Here is a 27,540-nt window from a genome sequence, read left to right as displayed (position 1 = left end):
TTGGACTTGTGCCACAATTTGCTGCTTTCTGACACCAGAAAACTGGCGCACAGCATTTAATCAATGTGCCCAAAATGTACATAGTGCAAGTTGCACTTTATAGTAAAATCTAGTCAAGACTTGGTGACAGTTCCACTCAATAAACAGTTCTAGGTAAAGAACCTGAGGCAAATTACAAAAAATATCTATATTAAACAGGCAAACTGAATACCGATGAGAGGATTCAAAGGAAGCGCATGACTTCATATCCAGTGATGGATCATCCAAATCCAGTTCAAAAATCTCTAAAGATGCGCTTGTACTGAACGTGGCATCAAGCTGCTGGGCAGAAGTGCCTAGAGGTAAAGTAAAAAAACAACAGTCTTAGTATTGGGAAGATGTTCATGCATTTCATCGTATTTGTCGTCAGCGTTCAGTCCATTACATGACTGACCCACACATCTGTGCACCGATTCTACAACTCACTGCAGGTCCTACTCTTGCCCGTATTTGCGGACGAGAATAGTACTTTCTAATAAAGGGTGGGAGGAAACTAAAAACACAATGCACAAAAAATGCTATCGATTTTTCAAGGATCCACTTTTTTGCAGACTGAAAATCAGACACAGCCACGTGCACAAGGCCTTAAAAGTGTTTTCCGATGCAGGGTGTTGGATCCTCACTGATCGGATATTACTGACTTATCCTGAACAATAATATCTAGAGCCTGGAAAACAACTTTAAAGGGGTTGTCCAAGTTATATTTATTGATGAGCTATCCTCAGGATAGGTCATCAATATCAGATCGGCGGGGGTCCGACACCCGGCAACCCTGCCGATCAGCTGTTTGAATAGAAGGCGCGCGCCGTGCCAGCGCCTACTCTTCACTGTTTACCTTCTAGCCGTTGCATCTGCAGCGGTGAGCAGGTGTTATTACACCCAAGCCGTCCATTCATTTTAATGGTATAGGAGATGTATAGGAGCGATCCGTACCATTGAAATGAATGGGACGTCTTGGGTGTAATTACACCTGCTCACCACTGCAGATGCAACGGCGAGAAGGTAAACAGTGAAGAGGAGGCGGCGCTGGCACGGCGCGCACCTTCTCTTCAAACAGCTGATCGGCGGGGGTGCCGGACCCCCGCCGATCTGATATTGATGACCTATACTGAGGATAGCTCATCAATAAATATAACTTGGACAACCCCTGGCGGCTGCATCTCGGATAACCCCTTTAATATTACAAAAACAGACCTAAAACAATTCAGATGAAAGCTTTACTATGACCTAATTTACAAGTGCACACAGTAATGAAGTAGTCTATAAAGCAGACAGTTTTTAGGGCATATGTCAGTTTTTTCAGACCACAATGTGATCTATTCCTGTTGTTTTAGGAGCCATTTGTCTAACAGGAGAATAGTAAAAAAGGTTTTTAAAGGCTATGAACACATTCAGAGGCATTTTTTATTATTGTATTTTATTCATTTTGGGCTCAAAATATTTTTTTTCAAATGATCTTTATTAAAAATGTTCTGCAGGTTTTATCATAAAGGGTTAAAGAGTCACTGTACTTTCACACAATTTGATTTCATTTAATAGAGAATGGTGTAACTAGCAAATTTCTAAATCACTTCATTTAAAAAAAAAAAATATATATATATATACACATATATATATACCTGCATCAACCTGAAAAAAATCTCACTGCTACTTATTTTGAAGTCCACTGCCTGTTTTCAGACCAGATCTGTCCCTGGTAACAGAGACTCAGAGGATGGCTCACAGGAAATGGGGCTGTGTCAGAGCTTAGCTGAGCACCTAAGCCTGATAAAGGAACTGCTTCTACACAGCTTATGAACACAGGAGCATCCTGCTTTTTTGTAAGCAGGATGTCTTTCTTATCTGTTCCGTGAGCTCTGGAGCTAAAAACAAACATTATGGGATGTAAGGGAAAGGATGTTACAGCAGTAAGTTGCTGGAAGATGGGAGATCCCCATGCTTCTGAGTGAAATGCATCTAGCTGTGCAGCTGAAAAAGTGAATAACATGGCTAAAATAACATTAGACAAGCCCAAAATTATCTGTTCCGTCTCAGTTTTGATTGTCCAAAGAAGCACAGCCATTATGGAAACCTGTCACCAAAAAAATGCAGTGCAATTTGCAGGCAGCATGTTATAGAGCAGGAGGATCTAAGCAGATTGATATATACACTGCCTGGCCAAAAAAAAAAAAAAAAAAAGACCACCACCTGGATTTAACTAAACAAATAGGTAAGAGCCTCCCATTGGATAATTACTTCAGCTGGCAACAAGTTATTTAACCCCAAGACTGGGTTCACATCACGTTTTTTCCATTCATTTAACACATACAAAAAATGTACACCTTAAATGGATGCCTCAGACTGATGCCATACAGTGGCATCCATTCACCATAGAGTTCCATTGTGAAAAAAAATGATGTTTTTTTTTTTTTTTTTTTACCAGACTTTGCAGGATACAAGAATGTGGTGTGCTGCGTTTTTGTATCCTTTTTTTTTTTTCAAACTTATATGTCAAACGGAGGCATAAAACGTGATGTGAACCCACCCTAGTAAGTAGATTTGTTAAACAACCATTTCAAAGACACATCTTGTGGTCGTGGAAAAAAAAAATAATCAGTTTCAGAAGGGTAAAATTTTTGGCATGCATCAAGCAGAGAAAACATCTAAGCAGACTGCTGAAAGTGAAAACGACCAAAATCGGAGTAAGTACTGTCCAACGCATTAAGAAGTGGAAGGACAAGTGGGGAAACATCATATTTTAAAGAAGGAATGTGGTTGGAAAAAAATCTTGAATGATTGTGATCGGCGATCACTTAAACGTTTAGTAAAATAAAATCGCAGAAAAACAACAGCAGAAATCAGGGCTATGTGTAATAGTGAAAGTAAGAGCATTTCCACACGCACAATGCGAAGGGAACTCAAGGGATTGGGGCTGAACAGCTGTGTAGCTGTAAGAAAACCACTAATTAGTGAGGCAAACCAGAAAAAACAGCTTCAATTTGCTAGGGAGCATAAAGATTGGACTCTGGAGCAATGGAAGAAAGTCATGTGGTCTGAGGAGTCCAGATTTACCCTGTTCCAGAGTGATGGGCACATCAGGGTAAGAAGAGAGGCAGATGAAATGATGCATCCAACATGCCTAGTGCCTACTGTACAAGCCTGTGGGGGCAGTGCAATGATCTGGGGTTGCTGAAGTGCCCAAAGAAAGAGGTTAGTTGACTGACTGAATATACTAAACAACCAGGTTATTCCATCAATGGATTTTTTCTTCCCTGATGGCACGGCATATTGCCAAGATGACAATGCCAGTATTCATCGAGCTCAGATTGTGAAAGAGTGGTTCAGGGAGTAAAAGACATTTTCACACATGGATTGGCCACTACAGAGTCCAGACCTGAACCCCATTGAGAATCTTTGGGATGTGCTGGAGAAGGCTTTGCACAGTGGTCCAAATCTCCAATCATCAATACAAGATATTGGGGAAAAATGAATGCGACGCTGGACAGAAATAAATGTGACATTGCAGAAGCTTGTGGAAACAATGCCACAGCGAATGAGTGCCATAATCAAAGCTAAAGGCGGTCCAATGAAATATTAGTGTGTATGGCCTTTTTTTTGGGCCGGGCAGTGTAGTTTTGCGGCAAAAGATTCAGTAAAACGTGTAATTTTTACATTTATATCTGCAGCCCTGTGAAGTGCTATTGGTACAGGGAGGAGGTGTTATCAGTGACTGACCGCTATCTCTGTATGCACACATACACACAATGCTGTCAATCACTGATGACACCTCCCTCCTGTACCAATAGGTATTCACAGGAGATAGAAAAGCAGTATAAATTGCAGGGCTGTGGAGTCGGTAGATAAATGTTCCGACTCAGACTCCTCAGTTTTATGTACTTCCGACTCCGACTCCCCGACTCCTCTGTATTTAATATGCGAATGTATTTTATACATTCCTTGAGGGAAAGAAACGCAACCTACCACAGGACTACTGGCTGGGAAGCCAACAGTCTACTGTATTGCACAGTTTAAGCAAAAGACAAACACAAGTTCTTCTAAGCTCTTCTAGCAGAGAGGTAGTTGGGCTGCTGCTTTCTCCTTTGTGTGCTTATCTGCTGCTGAAGATAGGGCAGTGGGAGAATCCAGGAAGGGGCATTTATTCTAAAACATGATTTTCCTAGGAGAATCCCATAGTCATGTTTAAAGTTTCAGCTAACAATCTGAGTTTACAAGTTTTTATAGCCTTAGCTAAATGACAGCAGTTTTTCCAATGGTTTACAGCTTCAGTCTTGAACTATTGGCTATCCTTTCCCTTCACTTATACAAGTGTCTCACTCTCTAGTCCTGCAAAAAACATATTTATTTAATCCCTTATCAGTGAGAGGCTAGGTTACACATGGACGCTGCGTTCCCTGTAAAAGCAGAACACAACACTATGGAAAGTATAAGTATTGCAGCTCCTAACTGTGCGTTGCATGCCATATAGTGAAGCACATGAAAAGCATGCTTCTTCACGGTCACTTAACGTGTTCGTTTTGCGGTTACGTGAGGCACTGCATGCATTGGTCTTTATTCTTACAGTAGAGAAGTCATTAATTATAACTTTTTGTGAATTGGGACATTTAAACTTGCTTTTTTTTTTTATTCCAATCTAAATTTAGTAGGAGTCGGAGTCGGTGCATTGTTTGCCGACTCCGACTCCAGGTACCCAAAATTTCCCCCGACTCCGACTCCACAGCCCTGATAAATTGCAGGTTTTACTGAATCTTTTCCTATAAAACTATACATCAATCTGGTCAGCTCATCTTGCTCTATAGCATGGTGCTGTCAGACTGCACTGCATTTTTGGTGACAGGTCCTCTTTAAGTATTAGCTGAGCTGTGAGCGTATTACTTTCACTTAGTGCATTATAATGACCTTTATCTCTTAACTATTTAACAGCTCAGAAACACTTATTTAAGCCACATTCTTATCAGTAAGATAAGAACTGAGCTATAATGAGTGTTTATGAGCTCTCAGATTAGAGATAATCTTCAGCTGAGCTGCCTGATGGGTCACAGTATAATAAATACAGAGCCTGAAACTAGAGAATCTCAACCATGTACAGAGAAAGGGGCTGAATATTTTTAATAAAGACCAATAATAAAAAAGTTGCCCTCAAAGGTGTGCATAGCCTTTAAGTAAAAAAACTAAACGCCAATGGTATTTACAAGTGGCATACCAGACTATTAACACAATACGACACACAGCTGTCATTTGTAGCAGGATGGCAACATGTCCCTTTTTGGCGTGGAAACCATCATTAACGGCAACATATGTCTGCACAAGGATTAGCCCCACTGAATTGACCTGCTGCATCTAAAATGCAGAATTACTTAAGAAACAAGGGGACAATCTCGAATTTCTGTTTCCGCAGTAGGCTTTTCTAGTGGAAAAATCTAATGTGTGAACATACCCTGAGGCTTCATGCTGTAATAAAGTTTTGTTAGGAAGCTGTATATGAAGTGCCAAGAAGGAGGTCAAAAATGCAAAGCAACTACGATACGTCGTTATATATTTCAGCGCTGCAGTCCAAACTGTGACGTGAGTAAGTCTCACACTATAAAAGCAACAGACCGCGCTGCTGTACACCAATATGAATCTCCTCGTCGCTCACAACGGGCTATTTTTCTCTGAACATTGAAAACACCATCCAGCTCCCCAGGAAAGCGTCTCTCCTCTTCCGGACACTCCTATAGGGATCAAGGATTCGCCACAATAGTGAAGTATTGTCAGACTCCGTGCATATAAAAAGGTTTATTCTACTTACAAACGCATTCTTGTTAAAAGCATAAAACTGCATGCACATCCACGCCCGACACGGGTTTTGCTCACGCGCTTCTTCAGGGGCGACTCTTCAGGGCGCTTCTTAAGAGTCGCCCGTGAAGAAGCGAGTGAGCGAAACCCGGGTCGGGCGTGGATGTGCATGCGGTTACATAGTTAATACGGTTGAAAAAAGACATACGTCCATCAAGTTCAACCAAGGTAGAGGTGGGGACGGGAATCCCAGAAGGAAGTGAGACTCAGATTTCTACACGTTTTCAAAAGCATTAATGTTTTTTACTTTTAATAATTCATCTAAACCCTTATTGAAACTGTCCACTGTTCCTGCTGTGACCACGTCTTGAGGAAGTCTATTCCACAGATTTACACTTCTTACAGTAAAGAAGCTTTGACGCTTCTGGAGACTGAACTTTTTCTTCTCCAGTCGGAGGCAGTGCTCCCTTGTCTTTTGAGCACATTTTACATGGAACAGTTTTTCACCGTATTTTTTTGTATGGCCCATTTATATACTTGTATAGGTTAATCATGTCCCCCCTTAGGCGTCTCTTCTCAAGACTAAATACATTAAAAAAAATTAATCTTTCTTCATAACTAAGACCCTCCAGGCCCCTTATCAGTTTAGTCCCACTCCTCTGTACTTTTTCCAGCTGCAGTGCACCCTTTCTATGTACAGGTGCCCAGAACTGAACTGCGTATTCCAGATGAGGCCGCACCAGCGCTTTGTAAAGTGGTAATATTACATCCCTGCCCCGCGAGTCCATTACTAGTTTAATGCATGACAATATCCTGGTGGCCTTAGAAGCAGCTGATTGACATTGTATGCTGTAATTTAATCTACCATCCACAAGGACACCCAAATCCTTCTCTATAAGTGACTCTCCCAGTGTTAGTGCCCCTAGGACATATGAAGCACAGAGATTATTACTACCAAGATGCATAACTTTACATTTGTCCACATTAAACCTCATTTGCCAAATTAATGCCCAATCACTCAGAGTGTTCAAGTCAGCTTGTAGTTTGTGGACATCTTCCATAGACTGTACAGGTCTACATAGCTTAGTGTCATCTGCAAAAATAGATATGGTGCTATTAATCCGGTCCTCAATATCATTAATAAATAAATTAAATAATAAAGGGCCCAGCACTGAACCTTGGGGTACACCACTTATAACCTGGGACCATTCTGAATAGGAATCATTGACCACAACTCTCTGGACACGGTCCTTCAGCCAGTTTTCAATCCAATTACAAACTATACTTTCCAAGCCAATAGACCTTACTTTACCTATTAAACGTCTATGAGGGACAGTATCAAAAGACTTTGCAAAATCCAGAAATACTACATCCACAGCCGACCCTCTGTCCAGGCTACTACTCACCTCCTCATAAAAACAAATCAGGTTAGGCCAGGGCTGGGACAAGGCCATTTGGTGCCCAGGGCGAAGATGGCAAACTGCGCCCCCCCCCCGTTTTTAAGAAAGAATCAATGTTGTTTCAAAACAAGAATATACTTAAAGCAATAGAACAAAGGACTGTGGGACTTTGAAAGTCACAGACACTATAAAGTTCCCCCCCATCATCATGTGCCAGTATAAAGTCCCCCCCATCATCATGTGCCAGTTTTGTAATAAGCCCCCCCAATGTGCCAGTAACACTATTGTAAAAAACAAACAAAAAAAAAACACTTATACTTACCTAAGTGTCAGCGATGCGATGCAGCCTCTTCCTGTGTCCCACGCTGTAATGTAAGGCTCAGGCGGCACGATGACGTCATTGCGCCGGCCTCTGATAGGCTGCCGGCCTAGTGCCTGCAGCCAGGGGCGTACATAAAAATCACTGGGCCCCATAGCAGGAATCTAAATTGGGCCCCCATTCCCCTTTTATAGCCCCTCCCTTTGTTCCATGAACTATTCTTGCTGCTGCGTTTTATAATTTATGCCATCAGGGCCGGAATGGGATTACAAAACAGCCCTGGCACACAAAAGAGGTATAATAGATGCAGATGTATATTATATACAGCAGTGTACAGTTATGTGAGGTACGCGGTATAATAGATGCAGTGTGTACAGGTATATAGTATATTCCCTAGTGTTCTGATATGTGAGGTACAGGGTATAATAGATGCAGTGTGTACAGGTATATAGTATATACAGCAGTGTACTGATATGTGAGGTACGGGGTATAATATATGCAGTGTATACAGTATATACAGTAGTGTAATATGTGAGGTACGAGGTATAATAGATGCAGTGTGTACAGGTATATAGTAAATACAGCAGTGTATTGACACCTCGTACCTCACATATCAGTACACTGCTGTATATACTATATATCTGTACACACTGCATCTATTATACCTCGTACCTCACATATATAGTATATACAGAAGTGTACTGATATCTGTACACACAGCATCTATTATACCTCATACCTCACATATCAGTGCACTGCGGTATATACTATATATCTGTACATATTGCATGTATAATACTGTGTAATATATGCAGTGTGTGTGCATGTATGTGTGTGTATATATATATATATATATATATATATATATATATATATACAGAGCAGTGTATTGATGTGACACATAGAAGGTATAATACTGTAGATGCAGTGTTTATAGAAATATGTGGTCAGTTATGCATTATAGTCACTGTGAGGTACATGAGGTAGTGGTAACTGTCTGAAGTAGTATACATGAGTGAGCAATGAGTAAAAACAGGGCATGGAGGGGGGGGTAAATGATGAAAAGTGGAGGACCTCCTCTTACCTCTCCATTCCAGTCTGTATGGATCAATACAGAGCTGCTTGTAAACTTTTAATACTTGCTGTTAGGGGTTGAAGGACCTGTGATGATGTCATCACAGGTCCTGGCAGATGTACCTTTGAAACCTAGGAACTACACCATTTTTGGTGCAGTTCCTTTGCTAGATTCTGCAGGACCTGTGATGTTGAAGATGATGTCATCACAGGTCCTGGCAGATGCACTGTTCTAACCTGGGAACTACACTTTACACTGTGCAGTTCCCTTACAGGACCTGTGATGACATCATCAAAGGTCCTTTAGCTTTAGAAAGGTAAACAGGAGTAATTAGGGGGCGGGGCCTCTCCTCCACTTCGGTGCCTGCCTGCAGCCTATCAGAGGAAAGGGAAGGGACACGCCTCTCCCTCCCCTGCACCTCCGCTGGCACAGACAGTTTACAATGGAGATGAGCGCAATGGAAGCGCTCATCTCCCTGTGCCCGGTGGCGGCTGCTCACTTGGGGGGGGGGGTCATTTTAGTTGGGGGGGCACAGCATGATGTAGGGGGGGCCGTGGCCCCCTCTGGCCCCCCCCTGGCGACGCCACTGCTGCTGGCACTTCACCTGCGCCCCCCTCCTGTCCGCAAATGGTAGCGCCCAGGGCACCCGCTCCTTCGGCCCCTGCCTTGTACCGGCCCTGGGTTAGGCTACTTTCACACTAGCGTTCGGAGCGGGTCCGTCTGATGTTTCATCAGACGGATCCGCTCCTATAATGCAGACGTTTGCATCTGTTCAGAACGGATCCGTCTGCATTATAACTTAGAAAAATTTCTAAGTGTGAAAGTAGCCTGAACGGATCCGTCCAGACTTTACATTGAAAGTCAATGGGGAACGGATCCGTTTGAAGATTGAGCCATATAGTGTCATCTTCAAACGGATCCGTCCCCATTGACTTACATTGTAAGTCTGGACGGATCCGCTTGCCTCCGCACGGCCAGGCGGACACCCGAACGCTGCAAGCAGCGTTCAGGTGTCCGCTCGCTGAGCGGAGCGGAGGCTGAGCGCTGGCAGACTGATGCATTCTCAGCGGATCCGCCTCCACTGAGAATGCATTAGGGCTGGACGGCTGCGTTCGGGGCCGCTCGTGAGCCCCTTCAAACGGAGCTCACGAGCGGACACCCGAACGCAGGTGTGAAAGTAGCCTTAGTCTGACAACTTCTGTCCTTGGTAAACCCATGCTGGTTATCACTTATATTATTATGTATAGTCACATACTCCTGTATATAGTCCCTTAAGATTCCTTCAAACATTTTTCCCACAACAGAAGTTAAACTAACTGGTCTACAATTGCCTGTGGAGGACCTTGATCCTTTTTTGAACAATGGGAACCACATTTGACTGTACCAGTCCCTAGAGAATCCTTAAAAATTATAAACAGGGGCATAGCAATGACTGAACTGAGCTCTTTAAGCACTCTTAGGTGTAATCCATCTGGACCCGGAGTTTTGTTCACATTTACCCTATTTAACTTCTCTTGGACCATATCTACAGTTAGTACATCCAGTAATGTACTCAATTGGCTAACAACCCCGGCGCCACAGATATCAGCTCCTTTCTCTTCTTTTGTATATACAGTGCTAAAAAAACTATTTAGGAACTCTGCCTTTTCCTTATCTTCAGTGACTACCCCCCCCTTACCATTATTTAAGGGGCACTACCTGCTCAGATCTATTTTTTTTTATTTTTAGCATTTATATATTTAAAGAGGACCTTTCACTAGAATAAAACATCTAAACTAACTATACAGACATAGAGAGCGGCGTCCAGGGATCTCCCTGCACTTACTGTTATACCTGGGCGCCGCTCCGTTCTCCCGTTATAGCCTCCGGTATCTTCATAGTTAGGCTCCACCCAGGGGAACCTGACAGCGTCTCTTTCTCCTATGCTGTAGCACTGGCCAATCACAGCGCTCAGCTCATAGCCTGAGAGGCTTTTTTTTCTCTCAGGCTATGAGCTGAGCGCTGCGATTGGCCAGCGCTACAGCCTGGGAGAAGGAGACCCCGGCAGGTTCCCCTGGGTGGAGCCTAACTATGAAGATACCGGAGGCTATAACGGGAGAACGGAGCGGCGCCCAGGTATAACAGTAAGTGCAGGGAGATCTACATGTCTGTATAGTTAGTTTAGAGGTTTTATTCTAGTGAAAGGTCCTCTTTAAAAAACTTGTTGGGATTTGTTTTGCTTTTTTTTGCTACCTGCTGTTCGTTTTGCATCTTTGCTAATTTTATCTCCTTTTTGCAGATTTGATTAAACCCTTTGTAATCTTCAAACGCTACAGCTGACCCCTCAGATTTTTATTTTTTAAATGCCCTTTTTTGTCTTATTGCTCTTTTTTACAGTAGATTTTTTAGTGCAATTACTCAATGTGGATTTGACGCTCTCCCATTTATCCTCAGTATTATTATGCGACAGTAGCTGCACCCAGTCTATGCCCTGAAATGCTGCCCTCAACCCAGGGAAATTAGCCTTTTTGAAATTCTGCCTGGCAGAGTTTGCTTTTGATAGTTTAGGGGGAATATCATTATATTGTGGTCACTATTACCTAGTGTTTCTCGAACAGTAACATTTCCAACAAGCTCTGCATCATTAGAAATTACCAGATCCAACAGAGCATCGCCCCTAGTGGGAGCTTCTACAAACTGGCCCATAAAGTGGTCCTGCAGCAAGTTGAGGACTTTTCTCCCTTTTGCAGTTGAGGCAGAACCATGACCCCAGTCAATGTCTGGGAAGCTAAAATCTTCCATTATGACCACTGTACCAGCCTGTGCCGCCCGCTCTATTTGGTTATACAGTTGCGTTTCTATCTCTTCTGTGATGTCAGGGGGTCTATAGATTACACCAAGTATTATTTTTTCAGTGTCATTATCCCTTTGAACTTCCACCCATAAGGTTTCCACATCCTCACTATCCTCACCCACAATTGCCTCTTTCACACTTGTCTTCAGATCACTCCTCACATACAGGCACACACCATCACCTTTTCTATTGACCCGGTCTTTCCTAAATATTTACATCCCAGTCATGCGAAGAATCCAACCATGTCTCAGCCACACCAACTACATCTATAATTTCTTCTAGTAGCATAGCCTCCAGCTCCCCCATTTTTCTAGCTAGACTTCTGGCATTTGTGAAAATACATTTTAAATTACTATTACCTGTAAAGCGATTATCCGGGATTATTTGGTTACCTTGGTTAACTTTTGCATGTAACAGGTTCTTGTTACCAGCAGTTCTATTTTTCATAAATGTATAGTTATGCCCAGTCTTCTCCCTATTTTCCTCGCTAACCCCAGCCCCCACTAAATCCCCCCTGACCCCTTCTATAACCCACTCTCTATCTACCCCCTTATTAGTATGACACCTACACCTTCCCTAATATCAGCCAAACAGGCATATTTACTAGGGCGTTCCAGCTCAGGACTTGCCTCCCTGGCACTTTTCCCTCTACCCCGTCTTCCTACATAAACCCAATTGCTGACCCGATAGTCCTGATCTTGCCCTCCTCCACCCCCCTCCATTTCACTGACCCGAGTCAGTGCCTGTACAGTGAGGTCTAGCTTTGCAATGCCCCTAAGTATTTTAAGCTGCTTATTTAGATCCAAGATCTGGGCTTCCAAATATGCAACATGATTGCATCTAGTGCAAATATATTCACCCTCGAAAGGCTCTTCAAGGCATCCATATATCCATGGAGCACATGTTTAAATGGGGATGAACAGTAAAGAAGGGAACAGTAAATATGAGTTAGAATTAGGCCCTGTCTGCTGTAGTTGAAGGACTAGCTAGAATCAAGCCAACAACACACAAGGAAATTCTATCCAACCTTAGTTTCTTGCGCCTTGTCTTAAACTCTGGTTCTTTAAACTCCACTTAATCAGAAGCCACTTGGTACAGCAAGTCTCAGGAACAGCAAACAAACGCTTTTATGCTTGATATGCTTTTAACAAGAATGTGTTTGTAAGTAGAATAAACATTTTTATATTCACAGAGTCTGGCAATACTTCACTATTGTGGCGAATCCTTGATCCCTATAGGAGTGTCCGGAAGAGGAGAGACGCTTTCCTGGGGAGCTGGATGGTGTTTTCAATGTTCAGAGAAAAATAGCCCGTTGTGAGCGACGAGGAGATTCATATTGGTGTACAGCAGCGCGGTCTGTTTGTCTTTATTTCAAGAATGGGATCAGAACTAGTCTGGGCAACATAGGTAAAACTTTCCCAATACTATCGCATTTTGGCACCAGCTCTGGATCCTTGTGACGGCACATGAGAAAACCCTATAAGAGGCCGCCGTGCTTTTTCATGCAGCTTTCTGAGCCAAGGCCAGAACTGGATTCAAAAGAAAGGGGAAATATTAAGAACGAACTTACACTTCTCATTCTTGCTGGATCCATTTCTGGCCTTGGCTCAAAAACATGCATCATAAAGGCACATCTCTATATTTCATCATAGAAGAGGAGTGGACACATAGCCACATATGCTCTAAGCAGTAATGAATTTTGCAATACAACTTCCCCAGTTTCATTGAGAAACACAAATCCGTACACATCAGAAAGCAGGAAGGGACAGAACGGAAACCCTTTTGGGGCATAAGGGCACTCACCTGTTGCCAGGTATATGGGATGCTGCTGAGGGGGGCTCCAGGCCTGCATGGCAGTACGGTCAATTTCTTTTAGTTTCATTCTACATAGAAACAAGACAAAATATTAGGATTACGTAAACCAGTGTTGGGCACAATCGCGCAGACCTTAGAAGACAGTCAAACATCATGACTGCTCCCATTCATTTGACTAGGAGAAGCGCCTAAGAGCCCTGGCCTCTACACAATGGAAGAAGCTGTGTAGTTGTGATGCCAAAAGTACTGCAAAACAGTAAAGTCCTGGAAAAAACCCTTTACAATCGGCACTTCATATAAAAGCTTTTCAATATGACATGGTATAGTTAGAAGAGACATTAAAGGGGATATCCAGGAATTAATAATGATGATCTAACCGCAGAATAGGTCATGATCAGATCGGCAGGGTCCGACTCTCAGAACCCCGACTGTTTCAAGGAGCTGCGGTGCTGACCGGAGCTTTGGGGAGCGATGCAGGCCTCTGACAACTTTCCATGCACGGCTCTGTACGTTGTATAGTGGCTGACCTGGGTATGGACTTTAAAGGGGCAGAGCAGCAACTAGGCCATGTGACCGATAAACACGACGTCACATGGCCTAGGAAGAGGTCACAGCGCTCAAGGAGAGTCGGCCTCTTCCGACAGCTGATGGGCAGGGGTCCTGGGTGTCAGACCCCTACCGATCTGATATTGATCACCTATCCAGAGGATAACCCCTTTAACTTCCAGGGAACTGTGCACATAAAATATGTAGGGAATTAAATACATATCATATGATAAAAACAAGCAATTATAATAAACATGAATCTACAGACTAATAGGCACAAAAGATGAGAAGACCCTGACAATGAGGATTAGGCCTCAAGCACATGATCATGTCCGTATTACGGTCTGCAAAATATGGTCACCTTCCATGCGTAATCCATATTTTTCTCACTCCATGTACTAGAAATGACTATTCTTGTCTGCAATATGAACACAAACTATAGTTTGCATAACAGACACGAAAAAGGCCTGTCCAACGACCTGTTCGGGTGCCTTCACATGCAGATTTTGTTGCAGAACATTTCTGTGACTTAAGATCAGTGCCATTCATCTGAATGGGGCCGCTTTGGCGGGAAGCACATGGATTTCTACATGTCTCATTCAAATGAATGGAATTGACTTTCAACAAAATCTGCATTGTGTGAAGGCACGCTTAGGCCTGTTTCACATTGGTGGTGAACAGATCCGCCAGGCTTTTTTCGGCCTGGGAAAAGCCTGCCAGATCTGTGAATTCTGGGCGATACCATGTGCTGCCGAGATACCGTCCAGCCCCTATTCAGTATAATGGGGGCCGATGGAGATCAAGCCAAGGAGCGGCCAGACAAATACTGCTGCCCGCTGAGGTTTTCGTCTGGCCAATTCTCCCATTATAGTGAATCGAGGACGGTCTCTTTGCAGCGCACATCTACATATAGATGGACTTAGGCCTGTTTCACATTTGCGGTATTCACTGGATCTGCCTGCCGGATCTGTTTACCGCGAATGTGAATCAGGCCTAAGTCCATCTAAATATAGAATGAAATAAACTTTCTATAAAATCTTTGAACACTGTAACAGTGGAGGCTGAAACATTGAATACAAAGTTCATGTCTGACGTATGGAGAGCTGCTTCTTTTCCAATATAGGTCTCCACAGCGGTGTCAATGTGTACTTTGGAGTGAGAATTTCGCCAACTGGACGTCTGACGTGTGTGGATTTCACAAATGTCAAGAGAACCCTTTCTAAATGTGTCTGCTCTGCAAACACCGATAATGGAACAATAATGGTTCGGTTCAGGGTTTGAGATGGATGGGCCTTTTATTTAATATTTTTTAACAAACAAACCCCCCCCCCCCCCAGCCCACACATCTATTGTCGGATCCATGTACAATATATCATAAAATTGCCAGCCAGCAAGACTTACCCAGCACACAGGGCCAGCAGGAGAAGACGAACGCTGGCCTGTCAATCAAGGATGGCGGGGTGTGGAATGAGGTAAGAGAACAGCCTCTAGGAGCAGGAGCAACGCCCTTCCCCCCTCCCCCGGCTCTTAGAGGCTACTTTGCATATTATAAAAGTAAGAATTGTGCAGTAAGGATTTTCTACTTCACCGTCTGGCCCTTTTGACTGTAATGAGTTCCAGTGGTGCGGTGAGTGCCGGGTTTCAGATGGACAAAAACCACTGCATGCAACAGTTTTTTGTCCGGCTGACAGCCGGCATTTGTGCCGTATCAGGCAGCCGAACGTAGCCTTGTGGTGAATGGGAGCTAAACAATGTAGCATAGAAAGCTATGCTGTTTCCATAACTCCCAAAGAGAATTTTTTCAAGGGGTTCTCTGGGATATTCATATTGATGCCCTATCATCACGATAGGTCATCAATATGAGATCGGCGAGGGTCCGACTCCCGGCACCACCGCCGATTAGCTGTTTGAAGAAGCCACAGCACTCACTGCAGTGCTGGTGAGCATGGTGGCCTCCACAGCACGTCCACTGAATAGTGGCTGTGCCAGGTATCATAGCTCACCTCCATTCACTTGAAGCCAAGGCCATGTGACCGATAACCATGATATCACCTGGCCTAGGAAGAGGTCTAAGTGCTCAGGGAATGCCATGGCCTCCTCAAACAGCTGATCCACACCAATCCTGAGGATAGGCCATCAATATGAAAATCGCTGATAACCCCTTAAAAAAAAAAAAAAAAAAAGGTTTTCTAAGAAATTGGATACGTTTCCAATGGGTTGTAAACTCTGACAGGAGTGGGGGAGGCCAAATGGATGTCCTGTCATCAGTCTACACAACTTAGCCTCATACAGGACTTCACAGGTAGAAGGCCAAGGGTGTTCCAGTGTGTAGAACCATACCAATTTACACTATCGATACATTTGGAAAACTACTGAAGTCATCTTCCAAATTGTATGACTAGCTAAAACTTTGAAAAAAAATTAACTAATAGACCTCAGCAAAGTACATCACAGACACAATACATGTGGAGAAGACAGCTCCAACCAAAAGAGCTTAGAAAGTTGTCAGTAGTCTGGGCTGCCTTGGATGCGATTCATACACCAGAAAAGGACTGCAGGCAAAATGCTTCCAGTTCATCCACGTGGACAGAATGGAGAAAACTGAAGTTTGCACTTTGAACCCTAACTGCTATATGTCTACAGGAGCTGGAGCTGCTGACCTTTCCAGCATATCAAGAAATGCTCCTACATGGAAATGTACAGCAAACTCACCTGAAATATGTACAGAAAGTCTGAAACAAGCATGTCTAAGTAATCCCATGTTGGATCAGAGCTATAGGACATAAATGCTTCTTTAAAATGCCTGCATATGGGGCACATTTATTAGGACTGGCATTTTAGACGCCGGTCTTAAAAAGTCTCTGCGCTCACCGAAGTTATGAAGAGGCGCCGGCTTCTACATAACTTCGGCCGATCCAGGGTCAGTTCCTAATATAAGACAGCTTCCGGGCTGTCTTACATTCAGACCATTTTCTACACCTAAAACAGGCGTAGAAAATTGCAAATAAGACTACTTTCACACTAGCATTCGGGGTTCCGCTTGTGAGCTCCGTTTGAAGGCTCTCACAAGTGGCCCCGAACGGATCCGTCCAGCCCTAATGCATTTTGAGTGGATGCAGATCCACTCAGAATGCATCAGTCTGGCAGCGTTCAGCCTCCGCTCAGCAGGCGGACACCTGAACGCTGCTTGCAGCGTTCGGGTATCCGCCCGGCCGTGCGGGGGCAAACGGATCCGTCCAGACTTACAATGTCAGATCCGTTTGAAGTTGACACAATATGGCTCAATTTTCAAACGGATCCGTCCCCCATTGACTTTCAATGTAAAGTCAAAACGGATCCGTTTGCATTATCATGAACAAAAAAAATTTTTTTGTTCATGGTAATGCAAACGGATCCGTTCTGAACGGATCTAAGCGTTTGCATTATAGGTGCGGATCCGTCTGTGCAGATACCAGACAGATCCGCACCTAAACGCAGGTGTGAAAGTAGCCTAAGACGGATCTGCCGGCCCATCCCCTGCCAACATTTGTATACCTGGCGTGACCGTGAAAAAGGACTTCTGCGCCACACAAATACGATTATATATATATATATATATACATATACCCTGGGAGCAGGCACAATTGACTATGGCCACTGAAGGGTTAAACGTTGGCAAACATTATCGACGATCGCACACATTGCCTAAAACAGCAGAAACCCAGCGGCTATGGCTCCTGCTCCGCTCCAGTGACATCTTTAAAGACCCTACTGCCAATGTAGTTGTACGGGCGGTAGGGAAATTATAAAGGTAGATACAGAAAAAAATAAGGTTGTGTGCATGAGGCCTTAAAGTGTACCTATACTTTTTTTGTTCAAATTCAATAGTATAAGTGTTAGAAGTGAACTTTGGAATAGATTCTATTAAAGAAAAATTAAGGCTACTTTCACAACGGCCGTTGCCCCACCGTGGCCATATTGTGGCCCGCATACGGTGGGTCCGCAATACACGGGGCACCGGCTGTGAGCACCCCGCATCACGGATGCGGACCCATTCACTTGAATGGGTCCGCAAACCCGGAGATGCAGAGGAACGGCCAGAAACAACACGGAAGCGTAGTGCTTCCGTGGAGTTCCGATCCGTGCTTCCGCACCGCATGCACTACTTTTTTTTCAAGTGAATGGGTCCACGATCAGGGTCCGCAGCACGGGCACGGAGCCCTTACGTTCGTGGGCATGAGCCCTAAGTGTGTATACAGAGATAGCTGTCAGTCACTGATAGTTGTACACAGGGGAGGTGTTATCAGTGACTGATAGCATTCTCTGTGTAAATGTGTATACATAGATAGCTGTCAGTCACTGATAGTTGTACACAGGGGAGGTGTTATCAGTGATTGATAGCATTCTCTGTGCAAGTGTGTATACATAGATAGCTGTCAGTCACTGATAGTTGTACACGGGGAGGTGTTATCAGTGATTGATAGCCTTCTCTGTGTAAATGTGTATACATAGATAGCTGTCAGTCACTGATAGTTGTACACAGGGGAGGTGTTATCAGTGATTGATAGCATTCTCTTTGTAAGTGTGTATACAGAGATAGCTGTCAGTCACTGATAGTTGTACACGGGGAGGTGTTATCAGTGATTGATAGCATCCTCTGTGTAAGTGTGTATACATAGATAGCTGTCACGTGGGAGATGTTATCAGTGACTGACAGATATCTATGTATACAAACATACACAGAGAATGCTATCAATCACCTCACCCATGTACAACTGAAGTCAGAAATAACAAATTTAAATGCATGAATTACAGGTGCTATGGATCTCTTCCCATATATCTCATATATATTTCTACTGTATATCACTCTGCTCAGCTTCTCCAGCTCTGTAAAATGCTACCAGCAGATTACACTGCATTTTGTGGTGACAGGTTCTCTCTAATGAAAAGTGCCTCCTTATAGACATATTCCCCCACCCTGCTGATCACCGTCTCTGAAGTGACCGATTCACACAGCCGACAGCCTGTTCCAGAATGCCGGATTGCGGTCGGGTCATGGCCGGATCCCATTATAGTTAATGGGGCCGGACAGCTTTCTGGTTGCGTCTGGGAATGCTGAATCCAGTAGGCTGCTCCCGATGGTAAAAGCCTGTCGGATCGGCAAACGTTAAACAAGCCGAAATCCATTGAGTTCTATAGAGAGGGTAGGAGCAGGACAAGCTGGTGAGGCAGAGAGAGGTCAGATGAGAGATTTCTCACGGCCCAGAGCAAGTCTATGGGATAATCCAGCTCTTGGGCGAGATAACAGATCACTCAGCCACAGCTCTCTCTGCTGATCAGTCAATTCACAGACCAAGAAGTGCTGAGACAGGCAAGGTCAGAGTTTTTACCTAAACTATTGAATTATGAAACATAAAAGTTTATGTACACTTGAAGCAGAGATTACCCACAGTCATGATAAGGCTGGATTTAGCTGTCCAGATGTTGGGGGGTATGTGTGCTTGTACATACACGTGCTGGACTTTCCCTGGATAGGAATAATTATACAGGAAAGACTGTTCTGACCACAATCTTCTCGCCACATCCACATTATGACCGTTGGTTGACAGCCTTTCAGCTCAGAAAACGAATGCCTAAGGGCCCCTTGCTCACGATCCGATCTGTTTTTGCGGTCCGCAAATCATGGATACCAGCCCTGGGCCTGCCGCCATTTTTTACTCCTTCAGAAATGTCCGAAAAACTGATTATTATTTTGTGGGGCCACAGAACAGGTGTGCTGTTCAGCATCTTTTGTGGCCCCATTGATATGAAGGGGTCTACATCCGATCCGTGGCCGTGTGCGGGTCTGAACACAGAACAGGAGCAGATCTGGCTTTGGCTCACAACCACTGATGGAAATCTCTGATCAACGAGGTAGAAGAAAGAAGCCCCTCAGGTACAGAGGTGAAGGAGATTAGAGGGAATCTGCCACCATGATCTCAGACTATTATCTCCAGTAATGAGTAGCGGACTGGTGCAAAGAAACTGAAAGGATTGATCTGATTGGTTGCTATGGGCAACTAAGCCAGTTTGGCTTAGTTGCCCATAGCAACCAATTAGATCAATCCTTTCAGTTTCTAGAAGGGCTGTGAAAAATGAAAAGTGGAATCTGATTGGCTGCTATGGGCAACTAAGCCAGTTTTCCTTTACACCAGTTTTGATAAATCCCCCCTCCCCCCAGTCTTTCGTTCTAATATGTGTGTATTTCATTTTCTTGTCTATTTATTGTGACATGGCGTCCGCTGTCATCCATTTATTTCACGGACATGTTCAGCTAACTCGTCCCATAAATCACTACTACTTTGTCCAGTCGGCTACTACTGGGAGATCCCCCCCACTCACACTACTCGATTTTACGTCCAGTTTGCTAATCGGGGAAGCCCTACCACGCTTCTATGTACGGCCACTCAACTTGCCACACCAATCAGGGTCTCACTATAAATAAAAAAGTATGAAGACTCTACATTTTGGTACTTTGGGTGCCTCAATAGGATTGCTGGTTCTCCCAAAGCTGTGATCTGAAGGCAGTAAGATCAGTTGGTTACGTACAGTATCAATATAATAATCTCCCATTTACATACAACTACATACAGACTGCAGATGACAGTCTGAAATCATGGCTCAGGTGGGCGATAAGTAAACAGAACCTGGGATGATCAGAACGATGGGTACGGTGCCTATCACACAGCCTGCTGCCACCTAACCAAAACGATCCCCCATATTGATGAGCTGTGCCCCTGAGAAGTGCCAGCTGGGCACACACTCACCTGTCTCTAGACCAGGAAGGACTAGCCTTTTACACAGGTAGGCAACACGACGACTTCTGGCAAAGCCGGTTCACAGGGAAGAAGCTGGCACAGGAAAGTTCATAAGACCTGGGCACCAAGGCTGCCAGGGCAATTCCCTCCCAATGTGTCTCGCTCCGGGACGTCCCTTCGGCCTCTTCCCTACCCGGCTCTACAGTTCCCAGAACCTCCCCTCCACGTCCAGCTCAACGTGGCAACCAGAACCCCGCCCACACAGGCCTACACCGCGACCTAACCGACCGGCCGGCGGCATATCTGACACGCAAGCGCCGCACTGCTGGGATTACCGCTCCCCCGACGCTTCTTATGTCTATTGACTATTGCTCACAATATCCCGCAGACGACACTGTTCATCCGTTTACTGCACAGCATAAAATGTAAATGAAATAACGACGGTGCCAGAAACAAATATGGCTGCCGCGGTGGTGCGGCAAGAGACGCACGACGCAACAACTTCCTTCTGGCAGCGACGTACCACACGTGACCTGGTTACGTATCTCCCTTATAACCTCGTGGAACGGAGCTGATCGGCCATTTCAGCGTGGCGCTCGGAGAGAGAGGTGAGTGCTGGGGTGGTGGTGGCTACTCCGGGTTTTCTTTGCGCTGGAGTGATCGCCCTTTTAAAGGATTGTAATGCTTCCAGAATTCTCTGAAATCCCTAGACATATTTATTTGGCCAGATCGTGGCTATGGGATAGTCATCATGACCCATCCACAAAGCCTCGTTCACACGACTGGTTTTCTCTTTCATGTACTGTTTGTAAGTGCGGCGGTTTTGCACATCCTTGTGGATAGGAATACCCCATTCAAGACTCAATCCTCCCTGTTTGTAAGTGGGGCGGTCTTGCTCATCCACGTGCCTGGTCCCTTAGTGGATAGGAATACCCCATTCAAGACTCAATCCTCCCTGTCTTCCACTGATCCCTTGCTTTGTGGCTGGAAGCTGATGCTGACTTAGAGTAGCCGGCTAGATGAACCTGCTGATCTAATGCTTTAATATGTTCCACATCCAGTGATTTACCACTTTTCCTCTGTTCACATTGTGACTGCTGTGATTTATCTCGGTTATCCAGGCGATGTTTGAATAGTCCATTTTTTTTATGTTTCAGAGGCCGTCTGCTATGTGAACACGACCTTAGGTGGTCCTAGCTGAGAAGCATGGCTGAACTCCATAATCCTCCATGAAGGGTGTGGCACCTGGTCTGAAATCCAGATGAACAAGTCTGTGTTCTGCACGCTACCAGGTACTGAGATTGTCTGCAGGTTATTTCATGTGACCATGCTTGTTGGATTCCACTGTCCAGTGATGAAGCCTTATTTGCTGTTCACATCATGATTTCACTGTGATTAGCACTTGACTGGCTGAGGACAGCTGAGTAAGGGTTAACTTGCATCTGCATCATTCCTGATCCAACATAAATGCGTGTGACGGTTTGTTGGGTAGAAACCAGGGATTTATGCTGGGAAGCTGCTGGACTCCGTTATTATCTATGGGGATTCAGCAGAATCTGGTGATCCTGCTGTGTACGATGAGTGTACCCTAAACTCCCTACACCTCTCCTGACACATTGCTTTCAGCAACTTAAATTACCCATGTAGTAATTCTGGAGTATCTATTCTTATGGGTATTGTCATTCTGTTTTTCCCACTAACTTATGGATGAATGACTAACAATTTCCAAAAAAGGTCCATATGTGTTAGCAGTTGAGGGCATTTCTGCATAGCCTGCCACTGGCAGCACTTTTTGGATAATGTCATTATGCAGCGCCCCCTGGTAACACCCATCTGGACCATAATTGCAAACTGCTGACAACTCATTTGTAACTTTTAGCAGGAGTAATAAAGGAATGGCCCAACATACTCAAGAATGGATTCTCCATAAATTTTACATGGGGAATGCGAGTAGTTACTAAAACACACATCAGGTGGGGTGACAGGTCTGCAATCATATTTCCACTTAAAGGGGTTGTGTAAAGCTAGAAAATCATCCCCCCCCTTTTTCTGTGGCTAACTCGCATCAAAGGCAGCCCCATTCTTCTGGATGGAGCTAGCACCATTCCTTCTCTATGGGAAAGCAGAGTACAATACCTGGCAGTTTCTGGAATTCCTATTGAGAATGGTGGCCCATAATACCCCCCCCCCCCTTTCTTGGGTGTCTAAGAAAACTATACAGATGGTTAAGATTATGGTGGATGTTTCTTTAATGCAGTTTTATTTCACTTTTGACAGGACTGGGTTAATGAGTTGACAGACGTCGTAAGGGCTGGATTCTTCATCAGGTAGGATCTCCACGTCATTTATAAAGTCTTGACCAGTGATGACTTTGCCGTCTGATGCCACAGCATGTGCTGAAAATTAGAGGCTGTTTCTGAGTGGTCATACATAACTATACTATCCCATGTATTATGCTTCTATTGTACTGTAGTCGTGTAATGCGAGCACAGTACAATAGACCTGCCATGTGGTAGGAACTGACTATTATACAACACTATGATTCGGACAGTTCAGGGGAGTCTAGGTCTATCTGGGAGGTACGGCAACACATGGACGGTATTTTCTTGGGTTGTGTGAATCAAACCTAACACTACCTGGCCACTTTGCCATGTATCCTGTATTTATCACCAGCTTTCCCATCTGTAACCTGTCTGTCAGTTTTCCCTAAACTAGTGGGTGGAAACTAACTGTTCTAATGTCTCCCATAGACTGCACATGGAGAGAGCAGGAGATTCTGCTCCCCTCATTGTAGCAACAGCTTCATGGTGGACATGTGGCTGTACTGAGCAGTTTAACTGGGAATCCACCATGGTGGTGAGATAGGAAATTTACTAGCACTAGCAGCATCTGTCTCCTTCCAGCAACTTGTTCTTCATCCTTCCCCTCCCATCTCAATAGACCTCTATGGGCAGTAGATGTTACCTGATCTATCAGTGGCCTGTTAAAGGGAATGTCATCGGAAAATTACTTTAAATCACTATGTTAAATATTTATTTAGTTTTTGTAGTTAGAATTTCCGTGTCGCTACATTTAAAGTGTATCATCCTGCAATTTTCACTGGCCACTAGGTCTGATAGGTGGGTGGATTTCAGGTAATGTTTCAGTAGATGTCTATCACCACAGGCATGATTACAATGACAAGTAACACCTCAATGTAGAATGCAGGAGCCACCATTCACAATAGGGGATATCGGTACAGGTCGGAGCATGCCAAGCAAACTGTCCCATAGAAGTCAATGGGGTCAGCTCCTGTCCATTGTGTTTATGGCCCATGTGGCTGCTCTCAAGACAGGAAGTGTTAACATTAGGCCTAGTGGCCAGTGTGAACATTGCAGGCTTGCATACTTTATGTACAAGTGAGAGAACTAAACTTGCCAAATTCTAAAACCATGTTTACATAGTTGTGATCTAAACGCTGGGTCATCTTCTGCGGACACGTCCCTTTAACAAGTCTTCTGTGAAGACAGGTTTTTAGTGGAGAATTGACTGATCAGTGCAGGAGGAAGGAACATGACTGGTATTTTTAGCAAAAAGTTATTCCGCGTGCAGTCAGTTTCTGTCCATTCTGCAAAAAGAACATTTCCTGTTGGCATTACGGACAAGTATAGGACTGTTGTATTAGGGGCCAGCTGTTCCATTCCGCAGAATGCACACGGACGTCATGTGTTTTTGTGGACTGCTAAATACGTACGGTTGTGTGCATGAGCCGTAGATCCCTTGCTTTAGAGCAAGTTAAATTGGCTCTGCATTTCCAGAGGGTAAACCACTTTATTTTACCCAGCGCTCTGCCAAAATGTCTCAAAAGTGTAATCCGAAGGCTAAAGTGCTGCTGTTCACTCCTTATTGTAGCTTCCACGTGAGCTGGTCGGAGATGGAGAAGCAGGAGTCGTTGGAGAATTTACTTCCCAAAGGTAATGCGGATAACAATAGTTTGCTGATCTTAACCCCTTATGGTCCGGCTAATTTTAGTTTTCCTTGCTGCCTTCAAAGACTGTTTTACTTTTATCACTCGCATAGCTCTGATTAACTTATTTCTCATGGGGGAAGTTGTATTTGTTTTTTGTCTTTAAGGCATTTAATTTGCCATGTGTTGTACTGAAATGGCAAATTCTGAGGGGTGGGGGAAACACTCCCATGTTTAGGTTCTGGTTTTAGCCCACTGTGCTTAAGGCTGCTTTCACACTTGCGTTTCTTTTTTTCGGTATGGAGATCGGTCATGGTCTCTATACTGGGAAAAAAAGCTTCAGCTTTGTCCCCATTGACAATGAATGCTTCAAAATGCGTTCTGTCCTCATACTAGAGAGTAAACCGCAGCATGCTGTAGTTTTCTTTCCATCATGGGATGCAGTGCAAAACAGACAATGTAAGTCAATGGAGACGGATCCGTTTAACTCTGACTCAATAGAAAACTGATCCGTCCCCCATTGACTTTCAGTGGAGTTCATGACTGAGCCGTCTTGTATATGTTAAAGGGAACCTGTCACCTGGATTTTGGGTATAGAGCTGAGGACATGGGTTGCTAGATGGCCGCTAGTACATCCGCAATACCCAGTCCCCATAGCTCTGTGTGCTTTTATTGTGTAAAAAAAACTATTTTATACATATGCAAATTTACATAAGAGTCCTGTATGTGACTCGTCTCAGGAACAGCAATTGTCTCGCTAATTTGCATATGTATTAAATCTTTTTACACCATAAAAGCACCCAGAGCTATGGGGACTGAGCATTGCGGATGTGCTAGCGGCCATCTAGCATCCTGTCCTCAGCTCTACTAGGCTACTTTCTAGTGAGAAAGTAGCCTAAAATGACATGCAGGTCAGTACAATTACAGCTGTAACACAATCTTTGTTTTACTAATAGAATTTTTTGCATTGCATTATTCTGACATCAGTTTTCTACACAACTGAGGTTTTTTCCATACTTCCCTCACTTGTGAATGACCTACAGCTATATCTTCATGCATGAAGAGGTTAAATGGCATCTAAATGATATTCCGTATGTGTTACTAGTGACTTAAGTTTCACATGGAGAAATCATTTTACATATTGCCCTTCTGGTGTTAACCATGTCCAATGATTTAAACCTTTTACTGCTGTTCACATTATGATGCAGATGATTCATTTTTTTAATATGAGGACATAAGTTATCCTTTTTTTTTTTTTTTGTGGTCGGCTTTACTTTTTATTGTGCTAATGACGCTTCATTTGTTTTACAGGGTGAATAACAAGCATAAGCCACAGGTAATGTTTCAACCATGTTGGTAGGGTTGCTTGATCTTTTGGGGGTAGCAAAATGCCCCTCTGCTCAATTGATACTAGTGTTAGACAAGGCAGGGGGTTGTGAATCTGCTCACCGCAGAGCACCTTGGCAGATTGCCTTCAGGGCACTTCTTGGAGTGTGACTTTGTAGACTGCTGGCAGCAGCATTGTGAAAGATGTGTATAACCAGCTTATTAGCTGCTACCTAGCACTGTCAGCAGTTTTCCATGGTCAATACTTCACATTTTCAATAGGACCAGAACTTTAAGCCTTGGCATACAGTTTTAGTCAATTTGATTTTTAAAAGGAACCAAGTCCATGTCCCAAGAAAAATTCTACATTTTTCAAACCAGCACTTGCATCTGAATAAGTTTGTAATTGCTTGTAATTAAATATTTAGCATAGCCACTGAGTTATTCACTGAAATGTATCTGTATAGCACCTACTGCTGTTCTCATTTTTGACCTGCTCACTGAGATGGCAGCACATGCTCAGTTTCATCCTCCGACTGCCCCCTGAGCTGGGATAGGGAGAGCATGGACACGCCCCCTGAGCTGGGATAGGGAGAGCATGGACACGCCCCCTGAGCTGGGATAGGGAGAGCATGGACACGCCCCCTGAGCTGGGATAGGGAGAGCATGGACACGCCCCCTGAGCTGGGATAGGGAGAGCATGGACACGCCCCCTTAGCTGGGATAGGGAGAGCATGGACACGCCCCCTTGATATAAATCTAGCAGAGCAATGAATGGGGAGATCTCTGGATCCATGTGAGGTAAAGGGCTGGTTCGAGCCTTGTTAGGAAGAGGTTGTCATGTACTATATGATGTCTGGTTAGAATTTTTTTACATTAGTCATGGGATAACAAATTTAAAACTCTTCTATGTTGAGTAGTGAGGGTGGTCACTAAAGACTACCTCTGGACTCAAGCATACAAGGTTTAAATTAAGAGTTGTGGGGGGAAAATGCTCATAGGACTGTACAATGTGACAGCTCATTAAATGTACTACTGTTAGATGGTCTGGGGGAAGGGGGTGCTGTGAAGTGTATATAGTGACATACCCCTGTTATATTAGCTGACATTAATATCAACTTTGTTCCCTCAGATGGTGCGTCAAAGACTTGGATGCCAGCCTTATTCTGTGATGTGGTGACCAGGAGCACGGAATTTTCTCCTAGTAGTCTGTCCAGACCTGTATTCTAGTTATACTTCTATCAAGGCATTTACCATTAAAATTAAACTTTTTACAAAATGGAGCTGCAAAGACTTTTATTCATTAATTCTGTACAATCCTCAACATTAAAGGGGATTTTGCTAGGATATGCCCCATATTGTCTGATAGGTGTGCAGTTCCCACCTCTGGGACCTGCTAACTGAGAACAGAGCCCCAAAAGTTGTGGAGGGCACACAATTCACTTCTATCGGGCTGCGCGCTGGCTCGGCTATTTGTCAGCCCCATAGAAATGAATGAGTGGTGACCACAAGCATGGTGGGCTCCCACTCGCTGCTACAGGGAGAGTACTTGGTGGTGTCCAGACCACAGAAAACACAGGGTTCTCGAGCCACCACTTTCACCTCTCCATTTTCGGTGTAGGTCCCTCGCGCATTTCCTAGTGATATGCCCATACCCCTTTAAGGAAACTAAGTCTAGAAATGACTCCTG

The 27,540-nt window shown here is 44.1% G+C and overlaps 1 protein-coding gene across 12 annotated transcripts in view; it reads right to left on the bottom strand.

The window, feature by feature from the left end:
* Window positions 1-20,910, bottom strand: part of SEC31A (SEC31 homolog A, COPII coat complex component) — a 62,038-nt gene extending 41,128 nt beyond the window's left edge. For 2 of the 12 annotated variants that reach the window (XM_040418058.1, XM_040418060.1), the window contains exons 1-3: window positions 20,588-20,903; window positions 13,245-13,324; window positions 212-335 (exon numbers count right to left, since the gene is read on the bottom strand). In XM_040418058.1, the coding sequence (XP_040273992.1) occupies window positions 212-335; window positions 13,245-13,323 (203 nt within the window). In that variant the 5' untranslated portion in view covers window position 13,324; window positions 20,588-20,903. Of the gene's footprint in view, window positions 1-211; window positions 336-13,244; window positions 13,325-20,587 lie in introns of all 12 variants that reach the window. The other 10 variants (XM_040418065.1, XM_040418063.1, XM_040418066.1 and 7 more) reach the window with 8 other exon arrangements.
* Window positions 20,911-27,540: the final 6,630 nt, after the last annotated feature.

The sequence above is a fragment of the Bufo bufo genome, chromosome 2, assembly GCF_905171765.1.
Source record: "Bufo bufo chromosome 2, aBufBuf1.1, whole genome shotgun sequence".
Taxonomy (NCBI): domain Eukaryota; kingdom Metazoa; phylum Chordata; class Amphibia; order Anura; family Bufonidae; genus Bufo; species Bufo bufo.
This window is presented reverse-complemented; position numbering and strand designations above follow the sequence as displayed.